This window comes from Helicoverpa zea, chromosome 19 (genome assembly GCF_022581195.2).
Source record: "Helicoverpa zea isolate HzStark_Cry1AcR chromosome 19, ilHelZeax1.1, whole genome shotgun sequence".
Taxonomy (NCBI): Eukaryota; Metazoa; Arthropoda; class Insecta; order Lepidoptera; family Noctuidae; genus Helicoverpa; species Helicoverpa zea.
In genome coordinates this window covers 5,759,876-5,785,643 of record NC_061470.1, presented here as the reverse complement: position 1 = coordinate 5,785,643, position 25,768 = coordinate 5,759,876, and the positions used below count along the sequence as shown (strand labels likewise).

Genomic DNA, 25,768 nt, shown 5'->3' with positions numbered 1-25,768 from the left:
TCACTTATATTTTTATCTTATTTTAACAATTGTAAGTCAACAAATTAATAACAATCGCATTAATTTATTCGTATTTATTATTAAAACATAAACAACATAAATTTTTATTTTGCTTTTTTTTATTTTCTAGCGGTAACCCTGAACATTCTTGGCGCGTAATCAGCATTTAAAATGTTGTTTATATTTTTTTTGTATTAAATCAATTTAAACTATTAAAATGGTGAAAAAGTGTTGCGTTTCTACTTGCAAAAGTGAATCCTATGGTGGTTGCAATATATCGTTCCACAGGTTAGCTAATAATAACATTTTCGTAAACCAAACAACTAGGGTGCCCATGAATTCTTGTAACGAGTCAAAATATGGGTGATGGATTTTAAAACTGTTGTACTATTGTTATAGCTTCCCAAAAAATGAAGAAAGGCGACATAAATGGCTCAGCAGTCTATATATGAAGTAGAAATACAAAAAAACAGTCTTCACTTCGAATATTCCTGCTTTTATACTGCTAATTTCCGCTAATTATTAAAAGCCTTTATTAGTATCTTAAGGTCACAAACTGCGTAAGTTAAAACTTCAATACTAATCTGTGTTTAATAATCTTAGCAAATTCGGATTTGTCTCACATAGCCTAATCTCATAGTCACCCTATTAGAAAGGGACAGACAGCCTCCGTACTAACTGTTTCACTCGGCTCGTTTTTTGGGTTTATATGCGCAGTCCTGTTTACTAATATTATGTCTATGGTTGACATCGACACGGATTGCCATATACAAAAATAGAATAGAATATTTTCAGTTCATTCATCAGTCAGTCGCTAACGGTACCGTAAAAGTGTTTGTCGTCTTTATTTGCGCAAAATAAACACGAATATACTAAAGATAATCGCGAAATATCAGCTACTTGTACAATAGTTATCTTATCACACATTTTGGTGGATAAATCGATCATGTTCAATCATCACTGTGCCTTGTTTACGGCTGTGTTATGATGTGCTACTTAGCTTAATTATTTTAACATTTTATAATATTTACTGTTGACTTTTTGAGTGAAAATGCCTGGACAGAGAGAAACTGCCGTTTCGATGCCGCTGACACCGTCGCGGTCCGATTTGTATTGGCGAAGAATTTTTGAAAAGGTACGTCCACATAAATTGTTGTCTAATAATACTGAGACAAGACAGGTGCAAAACCAGTTGTTTTTTGTACGTACTGTTTACATTTATGTGTTTATATTTCATCGTTATCTTGTCCGGATTTTGCATAACTATAAATCGGCTACAATGTGTAGGATAGGAAGTAAAATATATTTTTTTATCTTGTAGGGTAATGTTAACATAATATTTTATGTTGTAGGAAACTTGTGTAACTTTACGCAATATAGTGTTGATATTTCTCGTCTTTATTTGCATTGTATTTTTTGTGAACAAGAGGTGCAACACTGTATTTCATATGAAATGCCATTACCTGACCTTGCCACTGTTTAAAACGATTCCTATTTTTTTAATTAAATACCTACCTATCAAATCAAACATAAATATCTCGCATAATTAATAATGAATGACCACATTTTTTATTTAATAACAGGAAAAAAAAACAATTCAAGTCATCCACTTTTATGTCAAAAAAGTGCTGTTTTTCCATAAACGTTTTTTGGTTTTCACAATTCACGAATTTTTGTGTGGAAGTCGGCATAAATATTTCCAATTAATTTTAAGACCAAATAAAAGGGATTATACCTACCTAATAAACTTGTACAAGTAAAACTTGTAAGTATGCTGTAATATTGCATTCACAAGTGCATGTGAACTTATTGAACAATATAATTTAACAGTCATGAGTAATTTTAACCAAGTACGATGCATCATATGTAACACAATTAGAACTGATTACCATCTAATTATGATATGCATTAGTATGCATGATCTGAGATTGACTAGGCAATTAGTATGGGAAAAATATCTTTCAAAACAAAGTATTTTCACACTTATACACATTGCAATATAAAGGTAGAACTAAATTAAATTAAAAGTTTGTGTGTATATATGTATAATTAATTCAAATATTGAGTTAGTAATTATTTCATTGGCCTAATAAGAGCTTTTTAGGTAAATGACTTCTAGAACTTTCAGGGAAATCATAGTATTGGAAAGAGTGTAAATTTTCTTAATACTAACTAACCTTATAGTTTTTTACATAAATGGCTGGGTTACATTGAGTGAGATTGAGGCCTATGTACAACAGTGGACTACTAAATACTAAAAATACTTATGAACTTATCATAAAGTATGTATTATTCTTCAAAAGTAGGTAGGTGACAGACCTGCCTACTTTGTAACCCAAATTGTAATGTTGAGCAACCGTAATGATATGGAATAATGAGTCATTACAGAAATTGACTTTTCACCTACTATGCAATAAATTAATTTAATATTATTCAATATGTATTTTTAATAATTACTCATAGTCCCACTGAAAAATTACAGCACATTGAATTTTGCTGCACAATTTTTTATAGTAAAAATAATCTTCCGTACTCTATTTTTGAACTGTACTAGCATTACTATTGGCAAAGATTCAAACCGTGACGTATTTATTAGCCTATCTATTTGACATACGTTTTACGATATGGGAGCACTCACCCTCAATTACTTTAATTCATGATAACATGCAGAAGAAATATTGCAAGGTTAACTATTTAGCTATCAAAGATAGTCTGGACAACCTGACCAATACCTACCTACATAATTTATTTGCATGTTTCTGAGAGTTATTTATACTTTGTAACCATTACATAGCATCCTAAACAAAAACAAAGTTCTGCATCTGACCTATTGTTTGCTATAAACTCAAAAACTATTGAATGGCTTTTCATGTTACGTACCTAATTAAAGACGAAGCAATAGACCAAGAATTAGGGAGGTATATAATTAAAATAAACGAATAACAGTCCACTAGAGCTGAAACTGAACAAAGGCGTCGACTGATTGCACAATACAGGACTTATTAAGGCATTATCATACCTACCACTGTGCGTGACGACGACAAAACGGGGAATACCCAAGAATTTAAAAGTCAGAAGGTTTTTCTGTGACTGGAAATCAAAAATCCGTTTCTGTGTTCGGTAATGTTTCTATTATAATGTCAAGGTAATTTGGAACATACTTTTATATTCCAATATTACCAAACTAAAGTCATAGATACCTAGTTCTTCATTATCAATAAAGAAAATCCCAGCAGTGTGTGATAAATAATAACTAGGTATTCATTTATCTCGTTTTCCTTTGAATTAGCATATTCATACTATTTTGTAACTTACGTTGTTATTCTAAGATTATCCTGACTTATGAATTATGTAACTGCATATAAGTACGATTGTGTGAATATTCATATTTGCATAAAACCACCATGTTGATATTTCCTTGTTGCTAGAAGAAGTACCTTACCAAAGTACCTGCACATACTTGCCACACATCGTCCATTTTAAAGAGTCAATACATCATATTTTATCAATAAACGTACCACCCAAATTGGTGGAGAGAATCTTTAGAAATAAAATATTGTAACATCAAGTATAGTTTCTGTAATATGTAGACGATCTTCCAATATCCTTTGACATTCAACATAACATTCCTACGAGTCCACAGACACGACATTTTCTTAGACAGAAAAAACAATGACCTATCTGATATTACGTAGCATAGCATACAAACAAAATTCTTACGAGTACTTTTTATACAGTTCCCCCAATTTTACGAGCAATAAATATCCGCATCGTAACGTAACTTTATGCAAGCACATGATTGTATTCATTCATAGAGTTCGTTACGTAATCATAATGCATAATTCAATTCAATATTGTTTTCATACTATGGTCGACCTATAAAGGTCGGATGTGACTGCCGGACAAAGAGTCTTAGATGAAATGTTGATATCATATGCTTAGGTTTGCTTTACACGAGCAGTTTCTAAAGATTGCATCAAGTTACCTTGATCCGGCACTGAGTTTTCCGCGGTCTTAGGAATTTCCAAAAAAGTAATTACCTAGGTACGTAGTATAAAGGATGTTTTTGTGGTCTTCTAGCTCTAGCCAAATGTATGCAGATCCATGAATTTCAGCTAAGAACAGTTAACGTCTCAGGTTCTTACTTTCTTTTAATACAGGTACTAATTTATATCTTTCTTTTTGTCTAGCCAGAAACTAGGGTAAATATTTTTTTATCACTGACACAATTCGATCCGTAGACAGAATCTTAACCGAGTTGGAATTAATCCAATATTCCTACAATCCTACTCGCGGAATCAGTATAATGCTAGGTACGCACAGTTTGAATGAACGACTGAGCACTGCGAGCTTTCTTTGGCCTTATTTCAGTTCGTCAAGCGAGTGCTTACCAGACGAAAAACTCGGACACATCATCATATAATATCACAAGTATTCGTTTGTACACCACATTAAACCATAGAATATTTAATAAAGACACTGAGTTAGTTAGGTATAGCATTGGTATAGTATGAATCATTAAATTGGCGTACCTAATTGCAATAATTCAATCTTGTATACTATACACAATTTTATTATTGCCAGGTGCGGAGGCCACGGATTTGCTGAACTTTTACTGAATTAATTTCTGGAATCGCCTCTATTTCCAGCATAATTATCCAGTTAAGATTACCCATTCGAAACAAATAAGATGTTCGTTAAATTACGTAAGAAACAAAAACCTTTTTTTACTAAATGGAATTTCGCGTTTACTTGTTTTATCCTCCACGTGATATTACATAAATAATCCTTATGAAGCACAAAGTAATAGGCATGATGACAAATTTTTAAATTCCTTTGTATGATGTAGGTATACGTCTATTTTATATGAAAAATTATTAATTTTAAGAAAATGCGAAGTTTTTTTATCAAATAATTGCATTTTTCTCTGTCCACTTTGAATCCGGCGCGAAAACGCTTGTCAGTGTCATGTCGTCACTTGTGACGTCACGACTGAAATTACAAGACGCAAGTAAACAACGCTCGTGCAATAATTAAGTTTTTTGTGTTATTAAATATGAATTCGAAAGGGCATAGGTGTTGTGGGGTCCCCCAGTGTAAGAACACATCCAAAACAACTCCGGATAAGTTATTTGTGTACGTTCCTCACAATAAAAAAATACGAAACAAGTGGCTTAAACTTGCAAGGCGAGGTTCAAAAGCAATATTGCCCAGGGTACAACTTTATTTTTGTGAAGATCACCTTGATGTAAGTTACTACATAGTTCTCTAGATTCTAGCATAGTTTATAATGTAAATAACTATTTCGAGGTTAGGTTTCATCTCTCATTGTTTTTTAATTAAACTAGTATACTTACATGGAAGTTTTAACATTTCTAAATTCAGCTGAACAAAAATCTTCATTTGATGCCAAAAACTTTCCCAGCATTATGATATCAATTCTAGGCAAATTAGCGCTGTTTGCCTTGATAAATCCGGGCTCTATAACTCGTGTTATAAACAATTAATTAATTAAAAACAAAGATCGCAGTGGAAGTTCACAATAACGAAATGTGACGTTCGCGCGCTTTCGCGCGAGTTGTTTTGAGAAATGACGTCACGAGCTCTGATTGGTGTTCAAGATATCATGGCGGATTGCCTTATTTCGTAATTTTATTTTATAAAAATACATATTAATCACATTATTAATAAAGAAAACAATGCGCGTTTTATATTCCAAGCTTCAAGTTTAATTTAATAAATATATTATTTTAATGATTTTTGATTACTGTCATCATGCCTATTAAACTTAATTATTAAATATTTAATTACTATACCGACTTCTTGGCCCGGAATTTCCGTATCGAGATGTTTAGCGGTTACTAACAACGTGTTTGTCTGCATATCCCCAATATTTAGGTACCTCCTATTTTTATCATAAATACTCTCAGTTCTTCTTCAACATAGATTTCTCATTATCATTACCACAGTTTCATTAATTAAAAGTCACCTTTAGTGTAATGATTAGTATGAAATGAGCTATTGTTTCGTAGTTTATACCGATACGAAATAATTCTATACTTTTAGACAAAAACCTGGTTCTTGAGAAATCTACCATCATATAATGTCATGTTTGTGTTAGTATTTCGTTATAACCTGGGAATGCAAAGCATATTATCTGTTCAACATCATTGAAATGATTAGACTTGCGTCACGGGTGCTGAATTCTGTTAACAATAACGTATGTTTATGAGCTTCTCCTGTATAAAACATTGTAAATTATGCTATGGCAGTTCATAACGTTACATACATTCATTTACTTAACAATATGTAACTACATTCATACATACTACTATGTGTTTACACTACTTTAACACAGTCCTAGGTGCATTTTATTATACGAAAGGCAATTATATTTTAAGCCTTTGAAATTACGTATTGTGCATTTGTTACAGGCTTATTTTATTGCTATTTATTAACTGTAATTAGCTCTATCATAATAGCACACACTGCATACTGGTTCAACAAGAATTATATAACATGAAAAATAAACTAGTTGTATGCGAAAAGGAGTCATTATACCACTCTTTAATAACACCAGTAACTCTTTAGTAATCTTATCACAGCGAAGAAACAGCCTGAAGTCGATGGAATATCGAATCATTTTCTTATAATTGACATAATGATATCTTTTCTCCGATCCATCTCGAATCACTGATCGGTCGTTTGCTTTTCCTCTCAAAAACTGGTTTTGTCTTGAACGTGTCATAATAAACTTACGAACTAATGATAGTGACCTCGAGACTAATCGAGTTTTTCACCTAGATCGATAACTTAAAGTTCAGTGAACTTTGAGGTGACATCTTTAGGTGTATCCTACAATGATATTGGTTGTAAGCCAAGCCACGCTCATGACAAATTTGATTGGTATCCGGTTGTATGCACCTACGTATGTACACAGATACGTATTACCTTTTCCCCGGCTGACTCATTGGAAATGACGCCGTATCGTAAATAACTTAACTGTGTCTTTACCTTTCGTATAATTTTAATGTCAGTCTTTTTTGTATGTTATAGTCAACCTAATATTTATTGTTCACATAATCACCATCTTTAAGAGTCCCAAGGTTTTCCTATGCGGTTTCTTGCTAATCAAAAATGAAAAACTGATGATTTTTTTTTTGGTCGTGATTAATCTACTTATCCGGTAGAGCATGTATGTGCCTAATTACTGCGGAATGCGTGATGTCACAAATCAAACACGATGACTTAAAGCAAACTTGTTCAGCGGCGAATATTTACACAATGAACTAGCCAAACAACTGTTTTGGGTCAAACTAAATTGCTTTCGTACTGAAAGTGTAAAATTTTAATTATAACTGCTTAATCTACTTCGCATTGCATAATCTTAAAGCATTAATTGGACTCGTTTGTTTTCAGATCTCAACAGTAGGAATATTATTTACTTGTCGTCCAAAAAATAGCATTGTTTCAAATAACATTTATATAGTAGGTAACTAAGATGATTTCAGTGGTACCTTTAGTAGAAATGACATCAAAACCATAACCAACCACCAAAGCATTGGAAAGCGTAAAGAGTTGCATAAAAATGTCTGAGTGGTTTCAATGTAGATCAGCAACATCTTAAACTGTAATTAGTGACATAACGACAGAAATTATGTCATTACGTGTTGACAATGTATGGATAGATTAAGATCTAAATAGTTCCATTACCTTACATTTTGAGTTACACGCAATTTAACCCAATATGACGTTAAAACTTATTACTTTCTCTCGTAACGTCCAAAAAGTTAATTGATCTTACAAAGGCCTTTCAGTGCCTTAATCACTACGATGTATTTACTTACCTCATAAAAATAATACTAACAGAATATGCTGTTGGTTCTGCAGCTTATTTTAGTTGAAATTAAAATTACTTTGTTATACTGGGATTCCATTGTAATTGTTAGTGATGTCACTTTAAAAAAATTTGGGAGTCCCCCATGTATCAATCTTAGGACCACTTCGGTTTATACACAATGGTGTCTTTATTCTTGCGGTCGTTTCGTACTTATTTTTATAATTAGCTCATTGTAATTATGGAGATACACCTAATATTGTTTCCGGAATATTAACGTTCTTGCTTCAATGACGTTGGAGCAATGACAAAAACGCGCAATAAGTAGTAATTACTGCATGTCATCTTCTATGAAACCTGAAACTATGTTTTGTTACGAGAGTTAACAGGGTCCATTATTTTGTTTTAGGCAACCATTTTAATTACGAAGCTAGACTCAATATCGTAAAATTAATTCTGATTTACGTGCAGCATACTGCATCTACATTTATCAGTAAAATACTGCGCCGACTGATTATAAATTACATTGTTTGTGTTTTTTTTTTTATTCTAACTTTAAAATTCATTAATTCTGCATATGCAACACCATCGGATTCATTAGTAGGGCATTCGTCTCTGAAGCAAATAGATTAGATGAAGGATAACTGTAGAGACTGAGAATTGCTCAACCGTTTAAGTACTAATTAATACTTAACCGCGGCGTTGTAAGCAATGAAAACATCTGCCCATCACCATGAGCGTGTTCAATCCTATTACAAAAAAATCTTGCGGCTTTACAAAATGTGCTTAAAATTAGTCTAGACTGTGTTAGTCATGTTCCATTTGTGTTGTCACCAATTGTTTCCATTCGTATCATTACATCTAGGAATCAGTCCCGGTTGATGACTCACTTATTCCATTTGCTTGACAAACCTTGTACATGATTTTGACCCATTTGTCTGATTTGTGACTAACGGAAAATAGGTATTGGTTCTTCTTTGTTATAATACGGATACAAAAAGGCTTGAGACGTCAATAAAAGGGTTATTGACGTCTCAAGCCTTTTTGTATCACCATCAAGAAGGAGTAACAAATATATTGTTTTCTACACTCTGATCTCATTGATTCGATGCTTCAATTGGAGATAACGTGTATCGATCAAGGATGTGATAAACTATACCTTTGTCCTTTGTCGTAGTCTGTATTTAACCACTATATTATGCAAACAACTTGTATTATTATTTACATTCACATCTTCAATTGTTCACGTGCTGCAAATGATGTCGGCAGGAATTATGAATCACCTTTCTCTATCGTCAACGATTACGCCTTCGTTGAATTTATTTACATTTGATAATTTTGTGTTCCTAATTCATAATGTTTCGATTACAATTCCAAGGTTTAACGCATGCTTATAAATCACATTCTTCATTGCTGATAGGCCAAATATAGAATCAGCGATGAAGCTGAAGTAGAATATTCTAAAATAGTTTTGTACTCAATAGCTGGTACTCAGCTGCGTCCGGTTAGACTGGGAGCCCACCAACATAGTTGGGAAAAGGCTAGGCTGATGATGATGAGAAAGACAGATCAAAAGGACATACAAGTACATGATTTTCAAAAAGCCATTGCACCTTAGCAAACACAAAAATCTCAAAAATTAAATATCAGATACGTAAAAGCCTTATTAGCTTTGCTTCCTAAGAAAGTAGTGGCCATATCTCTAAGATAACTAACTGATCAGTACATTATTACATTTCCACAAGCCAATCCATTTTTGCCCTGCACGACCATAGCCCTAAACTTTCATGTCACGCAACTTTCTCTCTTATTATGGCAAAAACCACTGTCGCGAATAATATTGATAAAGAAGGAATGCTTTGATTGAAACTATCCATCTACAAATAAATCGTCAACATAGAATTTTGCGGTATACAATGTAACGTACTAACGGACTTTCCAAAAGCGACTGTCATCGCTAACCACTTTTGTTCTAAAATGAGGTCGTGGTTCAAAATTCTGAATCTCGATCGACGCGTGCTGAAAACAAATGTTTGAACAACAGCTTAGCAACTGATGACCTTGTGTTTTTAACCTTCGGGAGAACAAGGTCGCATAATCTGGGTCTTCAAACTGTTCACGAAAATATCCATAATAAAGGAATCTCGGCGGTCTGTAGTAAAATATGAGCTAGCAAGGATTTCGGATGCGAAGATATTCAACTAAATACGAAATTATTTTTCATAGACCAATCAAAATTGGGTCATTATCGTTGCTGTAGGTATTTGATTATTAAATTATTCCGTTGCACAGCATTTGATAACAATGAGAATGGGGATATTTAAAAAGTACCTATACATATTATTTCCTTAATTTTAAGTGTCATTAAAACTCTTTTTTCTATTTTCAATGACTATTTTACTCAATGTTTTTGTATTCTATTGTAATTTTTTACTATTGTTTCCCTTTTAATTATTAATTTGCTCTCCTTAGAACGTCATGCTTCTTTCTAGTTGTAGAGATTATGTATACAATATTGGTGCTACATTGTGATTTAATGTAGTGTTCTGCTTCCCTTCCAAATATTAGTATGCAGTAACTATAACAGCATTCCAGGATTAGGTTCTAAATCTATAAATGAACTCATGAATCAGTAACATCCATTTGGTAACAATGCAATATTTCCGTCACAAACGCTTTGGGAGTTAGTAATAAAGTCCAAAATAGTTTATTTTAGTCAATCAAATTCCGATCACGTAATATTTGCCATACCATAAGATGCGCAAAGGTACCGATCAGTGCAGGTATAATATTTCAATACAATCCTACCTATATAAACAGGTAAGTTACAACCTGTTTCTTTATAAGTGAGTGAATAGGATTGTATTGAAATATTATACCTGCACTGATCGGTACCTACCCGTACAGGTTTGTCTGTACCGGCAACCTGTTTCTTTATGTAAGCACCCTATGGTTTGGTTATTGCTATTGTATTTAAATGGTGCAACTCACCCTTGCTCTGTCTTTGATACTCCATTTTTCTCTAAGAATGCTAAACCAATCCTCTCTTTTCAGTACGACAAAGACAAAGATGGGCGAATCTCCTACGTGGAGCTCAAAGAGATCATCAATTCGAGAGAATACGAACACGATTTACCAGATAACGTGGTGGACAAGATCATGAGCCTCGCAGACAGAGATAACTCCGGGTACCTGGACTTCAATGAGTTTGTCGCTATGATGCATAACCCTGACTTGAAGGCGGTGTTTGGGCACTTTGTAGCAAGATATGTGCATTCCATCATACCGCAGCGGGGACCTGTGGATACGACAGGTAAATAGATTGAAAATGTTCCTCCTAGTACAAGTTTTTGCGATTTTTGATTGAAAATATTATGGTGTAGGGGAGAATAGGGAAAATGGCACCGAAAGTTTACAAACTAAAGAATCATACCGTTGTCAATTTTCATTGATTATGCTAAAAAAACTTGTGCTAGAGACAAACGTGTGTAAAATATGTAGGTAATAAATTCTGGCCACTACATCTTAGCAGTGTTACAAAAACTTTATTTGTATGTAAACAGTGCAACTGTTCCATAGTAGCATGAGCTGCCAAAATATACTGGTCACCTTGATTATGAGTTGCGAATTTCAAGTGTTTCTAGTTTGTTTATAAACGTAGATGTAATTTGTTATTTGTGCTGCAGTTTTGTTACGTAAACTTTCTATAAGAATATGCAGTTTTTGTAATGAATCATTCTGCTATTGATTAATTATTGCAAAGTAAATATCTTCATGAACCTCGATTTAACGTTATATGGAGACAAAATTATGGTTAGTAACAATTCTTGCAAAATTTTGGATTTCATTATGAATTTCTAAGTTTATAGTATATCTTATCTTCCATATTGATAAATATCGTATATGTTCTAAATTCTATTCCTGAAGTGTTAATTTGTACTAGTGTTTTGTTTAAGCGGTTTCAATGTAGTAACTAAAATAACAAACATACGCGTGTTTTATCACTTTTCACGTATGCTCAGTAAATTCACGTCTCGAGCATTTTGAAGTACCTACAAGGTTTTCACTGTTTTTAACGGCACTTTTCAAATTACACTTACGTTATGCACAGCAAGCATGTAAATATCAAGTAGAATTATACAAATACCATTTTGATTAGTGCAACTGGTGAATGATTTACACCGATTTCATTAAGACCTTACGTGTGATGCACTTTGCAAACAAGGATAATACAAAACTGTTGTCTATGAAAATTAAATCCTTAGAATATCTATGTGCATGTTTGATAGAAATATGTTTTTGGTGATATCTTATTAACAACTTATTTGTATGTATAATAAATAATCTATATTATTAAAATTACTTATAAATAGGCCTAGAAAATGTCGAAATAAATCCACCTGCAAAGCACGTGCTTATTCACTACAATTGACTTTATCAGTTGCACCAATTAAATAGAGAGCAGGTGTTATTAAGAACCCTGTTTTGATTAATGAATGCTTTCGTAGGTATTTTTTATTATGTTTTTTAAGGTCATGATAATTGTACAAATGTAAATAATTAAGAATAATTGCCAGTTATTTAAAGTCTAAATGCATCGACAACTTAAACGCCCGTTTTTTTCTTAACAACTGTTTACTTTGAAAATTGTAGGTGGAAATTCATCGTTGATATTTGTTGGTGTTTAAGTTGTCGGTCTACTTGAGCCTACATGTACATATAATCGTTTGCTTTGCTATAGTATGAGTAGATGATGAAGATATAGCTTTATCAAGATCTAGATGGCTAGTGTAACTATAGCTTTATCAAGATCTAGATCGCAAAGCCTAGAGTAACTCACAGTAACAAGCAATTTATTATAGTGTTAATACTTAACAGAACTTAATGAGTCAGACAACAGTCTTTATCTATTAAACGATGTAGAATATCAGTTTTAATTACAAGACTTATTTTAATTAGAAATATAATAGGTTACAGTCTTCATACTATTGTTTTTGAGACTCAAAATAGGGATAACATTTTTTCCTTTTGAATGTATGGTCCATTGGTATTTTTGTATTGTTCGTGATAAATGAACGTGCTAATGAGTTTCTAGGTTTAGGTAAATAATTCTAACAATAGCATGTAACTGATATAAATAACCACTAACTTTGTTCGCTAGGACCCTGGACAGGTTTCCGGGCTGTATCGACAAGTGATCACGGTATTTTTTTTTTTCACAATTTTTCAATGTTTTTTCGATGTTGTCCATTTTTGTTTCATGTACCATTCGGCTTAATATCTACTATATTTAATTATTATTGCTAATAAAAACAACAGTGGTGTTGTTTTATTGCAAAATTGGCATCAAAATTCATTCCAAATTCATAGTTGTCCATACAGTGAGTGTTGTCGATCATTTGTTGTAAATCATATCTCTACAGGGCGAGGGAAATCTGTCAAACAATGCAACATCAAGCCTTTTAACTGCCATCTTATTAACTAAATTCATCAACATAAATTATGGCCATGGAAACTCATAATTCATCGGCAGCTATTGATAATTATAAAAATATAATTTAAAAAATAACTGGATATTATTAGGTTAACTATTCAAAATATATATGCTTAAATTGAATAATAAAAAATGAAAAGTTTTTGTTTGAGAGTGAAATCGGGACAAACGGCAACGATAAAAAATAAACAAAAAGTTTTTCTGAAACTCAAGTACCTACCTATTTAGTTTACTAAACTATTAGTGTTCTTGTGCAACCGGCACGAGCGAAGGAAAATAGTTTCTAGTTGTTTAAAGAAAACAATATAAGTAGCTTCATTATTATTTATTGGCGCTATCTTACAATACGTGACCACCCGATGTCATACACATGTATTAAAAAACCTTGACATAAATGCACCTAAAACTTATGAGAAAACATACATGTTTTCCTCTGCTCTTGAAAATAAATTGGTAGGAGCCACTTAGTCAATGGAATTCTGAAATATAGTTATGTCATGCTAACTCGAGAAATGAATGAGTATGAAATAAATTGTATAATCAAAATGAAAAATACAATGACAGAAAAAAGTATCACTCGCTCATGGCTATTTTAATGACAATCGATTTTCAAATTCAAGAAATATCGGAAATTCCTGAAATTCCTGAAAGGCTATACTTATTCACTGAATTTTCTCAGATATGGGTGTCCTTGGCTAAATCATAGATAGGTATCGGTATTTACATTGCATATCACGTATCAATGTATACATATCGCGTCGATAGCTATAATATCCTCAATAAAAATGTATACAGGATGAACCTACAAGTTTTCTGTAAGAAAGAAAGAAAGTAGGCTGGAAGACTCAGGTTTTTTAGATGTCAGTAAAACCAAAATATGGTAGCGAGTAAATAGTTGTCATTACAAATATGTATCAATCATCGAGATTGTTATTCAGGATCAGCTTACTGTAAATATGTACATTTTCAGTTACTTCCCTATCTACAATAATTGGGATTTCCGATTTACGGATCCCCTGTATAAATTAAATATTATGACTTATACGACAATTTTCTAGTATCAACATTGAATCATATTACAAGATATGATAAGTTAAACTGGGTTTAGTCAAATCAGTCGAAACCAACTAGTTTCTTATCAGTCTGATAATTCTCACTATTTTAATCTATTAGGGAGTCGAAAAGTCTAGCCAAAACGATTATGCATATTGAAATCCTTCTGTGCTTTTTCGACCATCCAAGAGCGTTAATTTCTATCACATAGGTAACAAAATAAAATATCAGTATTTCTGATGAACGAGATATCATGATTAAACTGCACTTCGATCCGTATCTTATCCCGCTACACGTAATCCTTATCTGTGACCTTGCTAGCTATAAGTCACCACACCCTTGACTGCAAATAATTCCAATAGGTAATGATTTTACTCGGATAAAAATACCTAGCAGTCTTCAAAGATTTTTTTATTCAAAGTCTGCGAATCTGATGAGTGAAATCGGGTCTTATGGACTCATTAAAAAATTAAAGTCCTTTTAGGCGACTGATAATAAATCCCTACATTGAGGAAACAAAAATATGAAAATTCAGTGCTTTGAACACAAGAAGCAACTGTCGCACTCGCGTGTCACATTAATTGACACTGCGTTCCACTTTGGCGCCTCTAAGTGACGAGCCAATTGAATTACGTCGATAAGTCTGGCGCCAAAAATAAAATCGATTCTATCACCCGTAGGGATCAAGAAACGTCGCCGGCCTCCGATACGTTCACAGATATTCACTTTAGAGAGAAGCCAGGAACTGCCACCGTTCCGTGCTGATGTAGCGACCAATACAGAACCTCCTACGTATTCAAGAGGTGTACAAACTAGCCCACAAAGGTGTAGGTAAATAAGCTCTTGTTGTAAAATAACAATGTTACAGTATTAGATTGTAGTCATGGGTGAAGTATGTTGGGTATTTGTTGTTGTAGTTAGCTGAGAAACGAATACACATATACAATATAGCGTTGTAATGGTAATATCGCAAGAGAAACATGCGAGGCTAAGAAAAGTTATGATGTAAATTAATCAATCAAACATACCGTGGCGAGTACTTGATATATTAATTGATATGAAACAAAATATTGCCTACAGCCTAAAGCTATTAAAACAACGTGATTGGAATAAACGGTTGACATAAGCAAACGAAATTGGCGCAAGAAATTGGCTTTATTACAGGATAGAGGAATGAATAGCACATTCAGGATGGTTCTTCACATTGTTACAAGATGAATTCATAGCAGGATGAAAACGTACTTTTAGCCTACAAGTCAAATTCGCGAAATCCTACTTTTACGTAAATGGAGTTTTATGTCGGTGGAAAATTGTTTAGATTTCAAATGCCAGAATACAATGAATGAAAATTATTAAGCAATTATAAAAGTAATAAGTCACTACAATTCATAAAGTTGGATATCCATTTTTTTTTTTCAATATCGTCCTAACTCGTTATAATTGTTTATTAAAAACTATAAAAAACTAACTTAGCGTTACGCCTGTCAAAGTTATCTAGCAAAGAGTTGTCAATCTGTGTTACAGTTTCAATTATATGAAGGAAGCGAACTGAGTTAAAAAACTTTACTGACTGATATAAGTAGATAGAATCGTCGTAATATACTAAAATATTTTTTACTTTTAGAGTCGAATCGGCATAAGTGGACATGTGCAATATTTGGGTCGGATATGAGTCAGATTATTATCGATGTCAAGAAGTATTGCTTATCGATGCTATCGAAAACTTTAAGTGTCTCCATCATTATAACTCAAAATTCAATTTTCTTTACAATCAAAATATTTTAGAGGTATGTTTTTATCAATTCTTGAATAACGCGTTATTTTGACGTCAAAACCTTTCAACAATTCTGTGGTTTCAAATATTGTGACGCCAGAAATTATGAATCAAATATTGATTTAAGTCAATAGGAAAACTACATAATACACTTCGTGATTCATGAAATAAATATACTTGGACTTATTTATTGGAAACCGCAGACAAACCTATCGATTCACCCTGAATGAAAACGTCAAAAGTATCGAAAACACTTAGAAGGATAATAACACAGAAATTAAATTACATATTCTTGGTAAAATAACTAAAATTTCATGAAAACTATGAGAAATAAACCAACTTGTTACAAATTAAAGTCCACTACACACTAAAATTAATTATTGCACACAATTATATTTTTATTATAACTGCATTGCATAAAGGCTGCCCCGATACAAAGCTTTGAGGAAAAGTTGGTTATCCGTCACGAATTTAGAAGAAGAACAAGTTAGAATAACCCTTAAGATAGAAATACACAAGCACCCTCTAGTTACGTGTCACACAGACGTCATCCGTCTTACCACAAAAACTTTTAAACGTCAGTTTAAGTCTTGTCTAAAAAAATGTCAAATTATGACGTTGACATATGGTTCATTTTGCAACCACATTTTTTTTAGACAAGTGTAAAACAAGCGTTTAAGTTTTTGTAGTAAGGCCACATATAGTTAAAATAGGAAAGCTATTAAATGACACTGAGCTGGGTCGTCAAACCGAAAGCACTTGACAGTAAAGATGACATTGCCACAGCTATGACCATTCGTTTTATTGTTAACAGGAAAATTGTATGACTATAGTTCGGCCATTCAGAGAATGCGTTCCTGACACGTCGCGATTGAACTGACGACGTAACTTTGCAATGGCGTTGCAGTTACGATAAAAATATTTTTGCTGGTTGTTTACCGTTTTAACAATTGAGGAGCATTAAAACAACATTATTATATCAATAATCAATGAATGTAGTTACGTCGTCAGTTCAATCGCGACGTGTCAGGAACGCATTCTCTGAATGGCCGAACTATAACAAATTGAAGAGATTATCATATCTTGTAGGGTATAAAAATGCCAATTTGTCTTGTTAAAGAGGGTCATTGATGTCAAAGGGATTTTCCTTGTGATGCTATCAAATCTCATGCATGTGAATTGAGTGCGGAGCTTTTGTTTTCTCACAAAGACAATAATATCCAAATATATAAAGATGTCTCGGTTAACACAGTTCGTTAAAATAAATCTTATCAAATGCTTCCATTCTTTCTGAAGTCGGCCTTCAGTTATATCAACAACAATAAACAGAGCTTAATTAGCTCCATTCATAGCAGACTTTAGGGAAATGCCTCAAATAATGTAATTGTACCCATTGTCCACTTGGTAGGTACAAGTTTGTGGTCCATTCGAATGTTACGAATGTTACGTCGCACAGACTCACAGTTCAGCCGTGCATAACGTGGACCAAACGCATTTGGCTCGGAAGGTTTTCCATAGTATCTCATACACATCGCTATCAGGTGCACGCCTGTACTGCGATCTTGCGTTTGACAATTTGATAGTTGTCAAGGGATTCCCAGAAGGATTTCATCTCCAAACCACACAAAAATAGTAAAAATATGAAGGAAAAAACTGACAAACCAAGGTGAAGTGTAGAATGTGTGTTTCCGTGTGTATAACACAGTAGAGGCCTTGTTAGAAGTAAAAAAAGTTGTTTAATTATTTGTTTAATGAAGTCTTAATGATGTAGTATGGACGTTTGAACTATCAGTCGAAGTAGGACAGTGCTAGTGGGGTGCTCAATAATGTGGCACAGAATGTGTAAACAGACCAATAGGTGCAATTACAAAGTTTTGAGTGAAACGAAAAACCAAGGGTTCTCCTCGTCCAAATATTTATGGAACAGAACGTTGAAGTACATAAAACAAGTTATTGATTACTTCGGTATGTTACTAACCAATGTAATAACTGAAATTATTTATTAGTCTATGTAGAAGCTAGACAGATATTATGTTTAGTTTCTTAAATGATTTCCTCGCGTAAGTCAGCTGTATTTTCGTCTTGTACTAATGTACTTTAATATAAACATAATTCTAAATATGAATGTCTATATAATCTATCACTTATCACTCATATTGGGTTCAGTGGCTTGTATATCTTTCTAATACATAAGTGGTTGTACATACAAAGATTCTGTCCGCTCATCTTGCGCCCTTGGTCCTAATCGGCCGGATCGTATTACGCTCTATAGAATGCACCATCACCATTGCATGCTTGTGTTTACCAAGGTCAAGGGATTATGCTTGTTGGCTTTAGCGCGTAAATGCTCTCCATTAACCGTCATAGATTAATTGCTTTGCATGTACTGAATGAAGCCAAAATTCCGGGAAGTAATGTGCTTATATGACTTATGATTTGCAAAAAGCACGGTGAATTAGCTTTTATTGTAAAGTTAATTTTGTACATTATATACTTCTCGATATTATGGCCCGAACTTTTTGTTATGATACAGATTTAAATATGCAATTTGACTGTTTTGAATGCTGAATAAATTCTGTATCATATTATTCTAGTTCGTTCTGCTTTATGCACAGTAAATAACTTTAGTTTAGATTGGAATGCAATTTACTAACATAACCTTTTTTGTATTTTTTTTCCTTTCCCTCGTGTTTTTGTTTGTCTTTCCTATCCAAAATACTTTGACCTGTAACTTAATGTTTTATAAATAATTTGTAATAATCTGCGGTCTATATTTGCCAATATAAAACAAAATGCGAATACTGTTGACCGTTTAATTAAAAACAATTTGCTCTTTAACGCAACGCTTTGCCTTAATTGGTTAATACGTTCCGTTGCTGTCGCAACATCTAATGGCTGTCACTCGGCCGTTGCGTGTCCTATTTTTCGTCTATTGTCACCACATCATTGACAAAAACTATAAATAACAACGGAAAACTGAATTCATTTTGCATTCATCCGTTAAACAATGTCATATGGATGAATCACAATTTTAACTCGAAAAAAAATATGTGAATCATTATTAAATGACACATTTGGTATGAAATTAATTCCAACAAAAAAATGATCCTTTCGAAAATCCTTACTGTACCACTTTCCCCGTTCCGCCCCTATGTTTGTTGCGTTATCCAGCCCGTAGCAAATCTTACTTCACATACACAGACGGGACTTATGAAGAGGAGTACAGCTGTTGGCCGCCGGCTGTCTGCATGATCCTCATCTCCTTGGTGGAGATCGTTCTGTTCTGTTACGACGCTGCTGAGGGGAACACTCAGGCCAACGGGACTATTGCCAAGCTGTTCATTTACAACCCACACAAGAGGCAGGAAGCATGGAGGTTTATTACCTATATGCTGGTGCATGTCGGGTGAGTAAGCTATATTTGTATTAAGTCATTTTAATTTAAAATTAGTAATTTCTTTAATTTAAAAAATCTTGCTTGTTGTAAGACATTATAAATGATCTATTCAGTTTCGATACGATTGATACGTTTTCGATCTTGAGTTGAAGGCAAAAATGATATAGAAAAGTCTGTTAAACGTTTATCACCACTTACTAGAATCAATTTTCCCCATAGTACATTATGTATTTATTCATGATGTCAATTCAGTAACCAACTCGTATCACCTGTGTAAAATCTATGAATGAATGATGTTTTCCTCTCGACATACATACTTGAAGTCTGGGAAAAATTTACAAAAATATACATATAATGCTGCGTTAGATCTTTCACACGCATTTTAACTGTACGACCTCCCGTTCGCAAAAGTTCGCAAACGGTAACAATTTTGCAACTATTTACATAATCCTTGACATCAAAGATCTTTGCAGTTTTACATGCGAAATGCACTGCATTTGTATTGCTTCTTTATCATACTACAAAAGAAGTTATTTTTAAGTCAGATTATTTCTTTGTAAGTCAACAAAGTATGATAGGTATAGTTCGGCCATTCAGAGAATGCGTTCCTGACACGTCGCGATTGAACTGACGACGTAACTTTGCAATGGCGTTGCAGTTACGATAAAAATATTTTTGCTGGTTGTTTACCGTTTTAACAATTGAGGAGCATTAAAACAACATTATTATATCAATAATCAATGAATGTTATAATTTTGTGCCAAACTGAGTGTCAAATAACTTGGTAAACAATATTTTTCTAAATCTATACTGCGCTATTACAAGGTTATGTCAGCGGTTTATATTTTGTAGTGCTGTGCTAAAAATAACAGGCAAGTATCGTAATCTGTTCTTATACAGTTATAATATAAAATAATACGTTTTGATTTTCTTTTTAAGAATTGGAAAATAATGGACTATAAGACTTAATTATAACGTTTATGAAATATAAAAATAAAACTATGACCAAACCGCATTTTTATACTTAGATTAAAAATGGTAACCCCAAATGGCGTTATGGGCCGCCATTTTGTGACGCTAAAACAGTCGTCCGTTGTCGTTTCGTGCGCATAGACCACGTTTTTCAAGTGTTTTCGATCTGTTTTTATTTGATTACCCGGCTTTTGTTAGACCGAGATATCAGGATTGATTCTGTTATTGATAATAATATAATTATACATGTAGGCGAAGATGATGATGAAGACACCACCTCCTCAAGCAAATCGGAGTCTGATTAATATTCTGTTCGCACATTCAATTCAATGTACTTGTAACAAAGAATAAATAAAACAATTTTATTATATGAATATTACCTTTTTTTGGTTTCCACTTAAATAACTAAAATATAAAACAAATGATTCCGCCAATTTAAAACGAAAATAATCTTAAAATAATGCGGCGGTTCATTTTGAAGGAACGGTAACGAACTCAGTGTTATGTTGTGCCCATCACTAGTCGTGACTAACTGATAGGTGTCAGGAACGCATTCTCTGAACGGCCGAAGTATAGTAACTTACTCTAGGTTAAACCTACCTGTCTACTCTCAAATGGCAAACAAATTTAGCATCACAAATCACCCGCAGCCAGGTTACGAACGAACCTACATATACGAATCTATTATAATGAGGTTATTTGGTTCTTATAAGGCTTTAGTCCCTCACTGATTCAAATTCTCATCAGCATTTTATCCTAAGAATTCTGACTTCTAAGACTTCAATTAACATTACTTTCAAAAAAACTTCCATCTCAAAACACACTTCAATCTATTCCAGCGTGGTACACCTCCTAGTCAATCTCCTAGTGCAGCTGTTCCTAGGAGTTCCTCTAGAAATGGTGCATCGCTGGTGGCGAGTCACCCTGGTCTACCTGGCCGGAGTGGCTGCAGGGTCACTGGCTACCAGCCTGACAGATCCGAAGGTGTATTTAGCGGGCGCTTCGGGAGGCGTGTATGCGTTAATCGCTGCTCATGTGGCCACTATTATTATGGTGAGTTTTGGAAGTTTTTTTGTTGATTTATTCAGACACTATACATATGTTTCTAGCGGTTCAGGCCAACCAGGCTATATAATATACAAAAAACCTCAACTCCCTACTTCCCTTTTTTCAGAACTGGTCAGAAATGGAGTTCGCGATAATCCAGCTACTAGTGTTCCTATTACTGGCAGCTGTGGACATCGGCACCGCGGTGTATGACCGGTACTGGAGTCATTTGAACCAGAACATTGGATATGTTGCACATTTGGCTGGCGCTCTTGCTGGTATGTAACTATTTAGGTATTTTTTATAGAACTAAAAAAATATCAATTATCGAATCCTCTATCAGTCTTGCCGAGGGGTATCAGGTTGTTCAAGTAACTGGGTTGCGGAGGTAAGACAGGCAGCCGCTTCATATAAAAGACTAGTACCCAGCTGCATCCAGTTAAACTATAAGCCGACCCCAACAAAGTTGGGAAAAGGCTAGACAGATGATGGTCAGAATGACTAAAAAGTCGATTTCGTAACTATTTTGCAGACATCATATATGATGAAGTTTGTCCGACCTACCGCTTTTATCAATCCAAAGAGACTTATTACTGAAACGATTCAGTACTTGTATCTTAAGAAATTTTACTCTCTTTTTCCAGGCCTCCTAGTCGGTATCGGGGTTCTCCGTAACCTAGAGAAGAGGAAATGGGAGAAGCGGTTATGGTGGGCGGCAGTCCTTCTCTACTGTTCTCTTATGCTCGCCGGTATTCTAGCCAACATCTTCTGGACTGCCAGATTCCAGCATTAGCTATATGACGTCACTAAGGCTGAACTGTTGGTAGCTGAAGACAGGCTTCTAGGGTATGAGAAGAGCTTTTTTAAAAGGGTCGTTAGTGGACAGGTGCAAGGTTTTTTTGAAAGGTTCGTAAAGGAAAATAGAGGCTGATTTCTTCAGTATGTGCCTATTTGATGGACACGAAAATGTATAACAATGTGAACGGAGCTCTCTTAGCTTAATCGAAAGAGTTATTAATGTATGTGGCCTGCATAATGTGGTTTTAAAGTATTAGCTTATACACAATTTAATTACTTTACAGCGAATTTTACAAAATAAAATGTAACCTATTTTCTGAACTGACCATCGTGGCCTAATTTCCTTAGTAATATTGCTATTTTTGGAGCTTTCTATTTATAAATTTTATTGAATAAGTATTATAACTGCCCCACGTATTTAACATAATATTGTGAACAATTTAGTTTTTAAATAAATATGTAGTTATATTTTTGTGGGAGTGACTATTTTCCTACATGAAGATTCAATTAATTTTACTACAAACTTAAATTAATTAAGATGAGACCAGATTCAATTATATTTATCAATTATTTAAAGTTAGTGTGAAACAGCAGATTTTTATAGTATTTTCAATTCAGAACATTTTTGATACCCATCTACAGAACTATAAATAAGCACAAAGCTTTGGCACAATTACATAGTAATATGATAAAGGTGCCTTTGGGGACTAGTAAAGATTTTAAATGCTTATTCCAATGTATAATTATAAGACACACGTGTATTTTTGTATGAAACCTCTCTCTCTTGGCTTGTTCACGAGTACAATAATATAAGTGGATATATTGAATGTTTGTTTGTGATAAACTATAATGTGTCGTCTAAAGTATTTTCAAATGCAGTATTGTTCTGTGCCGTCCTTTAGCGTTGCCATAGACACGATACTATTAGCTTAGATTAGGCCGGCTTTACACTTGTAAATTTTGCTCATCTAATCATCGGCACCAATCTTGAGCGCTGACCTTCACCTGCGCAGTAGTAATTTATTTGATCCCTTTTGTGGTATGAAGTGAGGAGCGGAGGCGCGCTAAAGCGGAGATTGGCCCGCAGCGCATCGCGTCATAGCCGTCGCTCGGGATTGGTTCTTTGCTAATAAATCACTTCTGCGCAGATGAAGGTCAGCGCTCAAGATTCGTGCCGATGATTCTAATTGATAAGTCCGTAAGTCGCCTATAGTAGTTTCCTACAACCTCTTACGACTTATAGAAGTTACGTATTTACTAAAGCTACTAACTTACAGGTGTAAAGTCACGGTTTCTTGAATGTAAATATTTGTAAGAATGTGAATGGTTACGGACTTGTATTGCGCACTATTTTTGTATGTCAATTTTAAATGGTTAACATGAGTATACATTTCCAACTTGTATTGATGTTTGGTGCTAATATTAGAAGATATTATTTCTTTACTTAAAATAGACTTTTCTTGCTGCAGTTGAATGGAATCGTTTATTTATGTAAACGTAACGCACAATAAACGTTTGAAATGGAATTTCACTCTTTTACCAAATATTGAAGAATACAGAATCTATAGAATAGTCATACGTTTTTTTATGAATACCCAAACCAAATAGTTATTAACTACAATTAGTTATCAAATGATTTAAATACACTTGCACAAAAACTTTTTGATGTTGATATTCGACTATTTAATAATACAATTTCTTGTATGTGATCTCTGTCTACTATAATTTCAGACCAATTAACATTTAGACGCGTATTTCGCACAATACCATTCATTAAATATAAACTGTACCTTATTATTTGAAAAATGTTGGTAAATTATAATTTTACAAAGGCTTTAGGCGACTCCTGTAGGCCTCCGATGTAGGTCTACATCAACTAGGTGCAATATTGTGCAATAAAAATTTCATTACGCAATCTTCAATCTTAACACATAGGCAAAAAATTGCACAATACGTAGGTAATGTTGCGCAATGTGCAGGTAATGTTGCTCAATTTAATTGACCGCCTAAGGAGCGCCTTAGCCAAGTAATTTTTCCGTCTCTATCTTGGTATTGTGACAAACACAGCTTGAAGTAAATATTAAGAGCAGCCTAAGACTTTTGTCTAATTCCTACTTCGTATGTATTTAAATGTAAAGTTGTTTTAAGCGTGAATAAAACACATCACGTGCCTTATTTTGTAAACAAATGTACATACAACTAGTTTCTATGCATTTACTGTCGATGTTTTTAATAAATGAAAACTTTTTACAATTGTATAGTTCTTGTGTTGAGTGTTGTTATGTATTGTTATTGTTTTAGAATGTTCATTGATATAGTTCTCGCCAAAGTTTATGGTGGCTTAAAACGAATTTCCTTACAAAATTGAAGATATTCACACCTTCATCGCTTGCTGACACTGATTAATGGTCCCTTCGCAGCGATTCACGTGATATTCTGAGCCGACACGAAGTTTGGCAGGAACTATACATAATACTTTAGCTATTAGAATTCTTATAGTTTTGCCATTATGTATTATTTATGTTTGTTATGTATAAAAGGGTGTCTATGTTGTAAGGAAGATGTGTATAGAACTTTCTGGATGTTATAAGGCAATATACACAATGGTTGATGTAAGTCAGGTTTAAATTTTTAAAAATATTGTTTCCCTCGAACTAAAATACTGCTAAAAAAAGGAATAAATAAAATTATAGTTATTGAATTGGGAGTTTTTAAATTATGACAACAGCCCATGTAAAGTAAGATTAAAATATTGTGTTCATGTTTTATATTTATTTTCGAAACGAAGATGATTGAAATTGGTGAAAAACTATTCTATTTCTTCCTGAATTTATTCCTAATGCCTGGGAAAAGATGTAAATGGAGTACAGCTTGAGATTATAGTAGGTATTGCATTTTGAAAATGTATATTTTAAGTGAATTCGTTAGAATAAGTTCCTGTGTTATTTATCCTACGTGTACCTACTGTTTTATTTGCACAAATACTTTGTTGTATGATTTAAGATTGATATGGGAGATATGAAAGATTTATAATAATAAACCGCATTATTTTTATTTCTGTTTTATTTATATTTCTTCCCTACTATTACTTCCTCCCATCATTTTGGATACGAAGTCATATAGAAGTTTGACGCGATCTAAGAAAGCAGAACTTATTTCCAGCAAGACACGCTCCTATTGGATAGGTAGCAAATCAAAGCAGCATACCTATGTGTACCCAGAAGGCCTCATGTTCTACTGTGTCGTGCCTGAGGCTACTGGACCAGCGAGTGAAAGTTGTCACGAATTGAGCCCGTAAATGTAATTCAAGTGCATTAAATAATTAGAAAATTTTGCAATCAGTACAGGGTTACAGTGGAACTTAGATTGAGATGAATATTTATGTAGTGTAGGAGT

General features: G+C 33.6%; 1 protein-coding gene across 3 annotated transcripts; it reads left to right on the top strand.

Moving 5' to 3' along the window:
• Nucleotides 1–800: 800 nt before the first annotated feature.
• LOC124639364 (rhomboid-related protein 2-like) lies at nucleotides 801–25,426 on the top strand. 3 transcript variants are annotated; one of them, XM_047176695.1, is made up of 7 exons: nucleotides 801–1,135; nucleotides 10,892–11,150; nucleotides 12,999–13,040; nucleotides 19,360–19,564; nucleotides 21,367–21,580; nucleotides 21,702–21,852; nucleotides 22,219–25,426. In XM_047176695.1, exons 1-7 carry the CDS (start codon nucleotides 1,052–1,054, stop codon nucleotides 22,365–22,367), a joined length of 1,104 nt encoding a protein of 367 aa, XP_047032651.1. In that variant the 5' UTR covers nucleotides 801–1,051; the 3' UTR covers nucleotides 22,368–25,426. The 3 variants fall into 3 exon arrangements, with proteins under 3 accessions (XP_047032651.1, XP_047032650.1, XP_047032652.1); XM_047176694.1 differs by having other exon boundaries at nucleotides 19,330–19,564; XM_047176696.1 differs by lacking the exon at nucleotides 12,999–13,040.
• Nucleotides 25,427–25,768: the final 342 nt, after the last annotated feature.

Excerpts from the sequence above, each read along its gene's own strand:
- LOC124639364 (XM_047176694.1), top strand. The coding sequence starts at position 1,052 with ATGCCTGGACAGAGAGAAACTGCCGTTTCGATGCCGCTGACACCGTCG. Across the intron at positions 11,151-12,998 it reads GGGACCTGTGGATACGACAG|GACCCTGGACAGGTTTCCGG; the intron begins GTAAATAGATTG and ends TTTGTTCGCTAG. Across the intron at positions 13,041-19,329 it reads TGTATCGACAAGTGATCACG|CCCGTAGCAAATCTTACTTC; the intron begins GTATTTTTTTTT and ends TGCGTTATCCAG.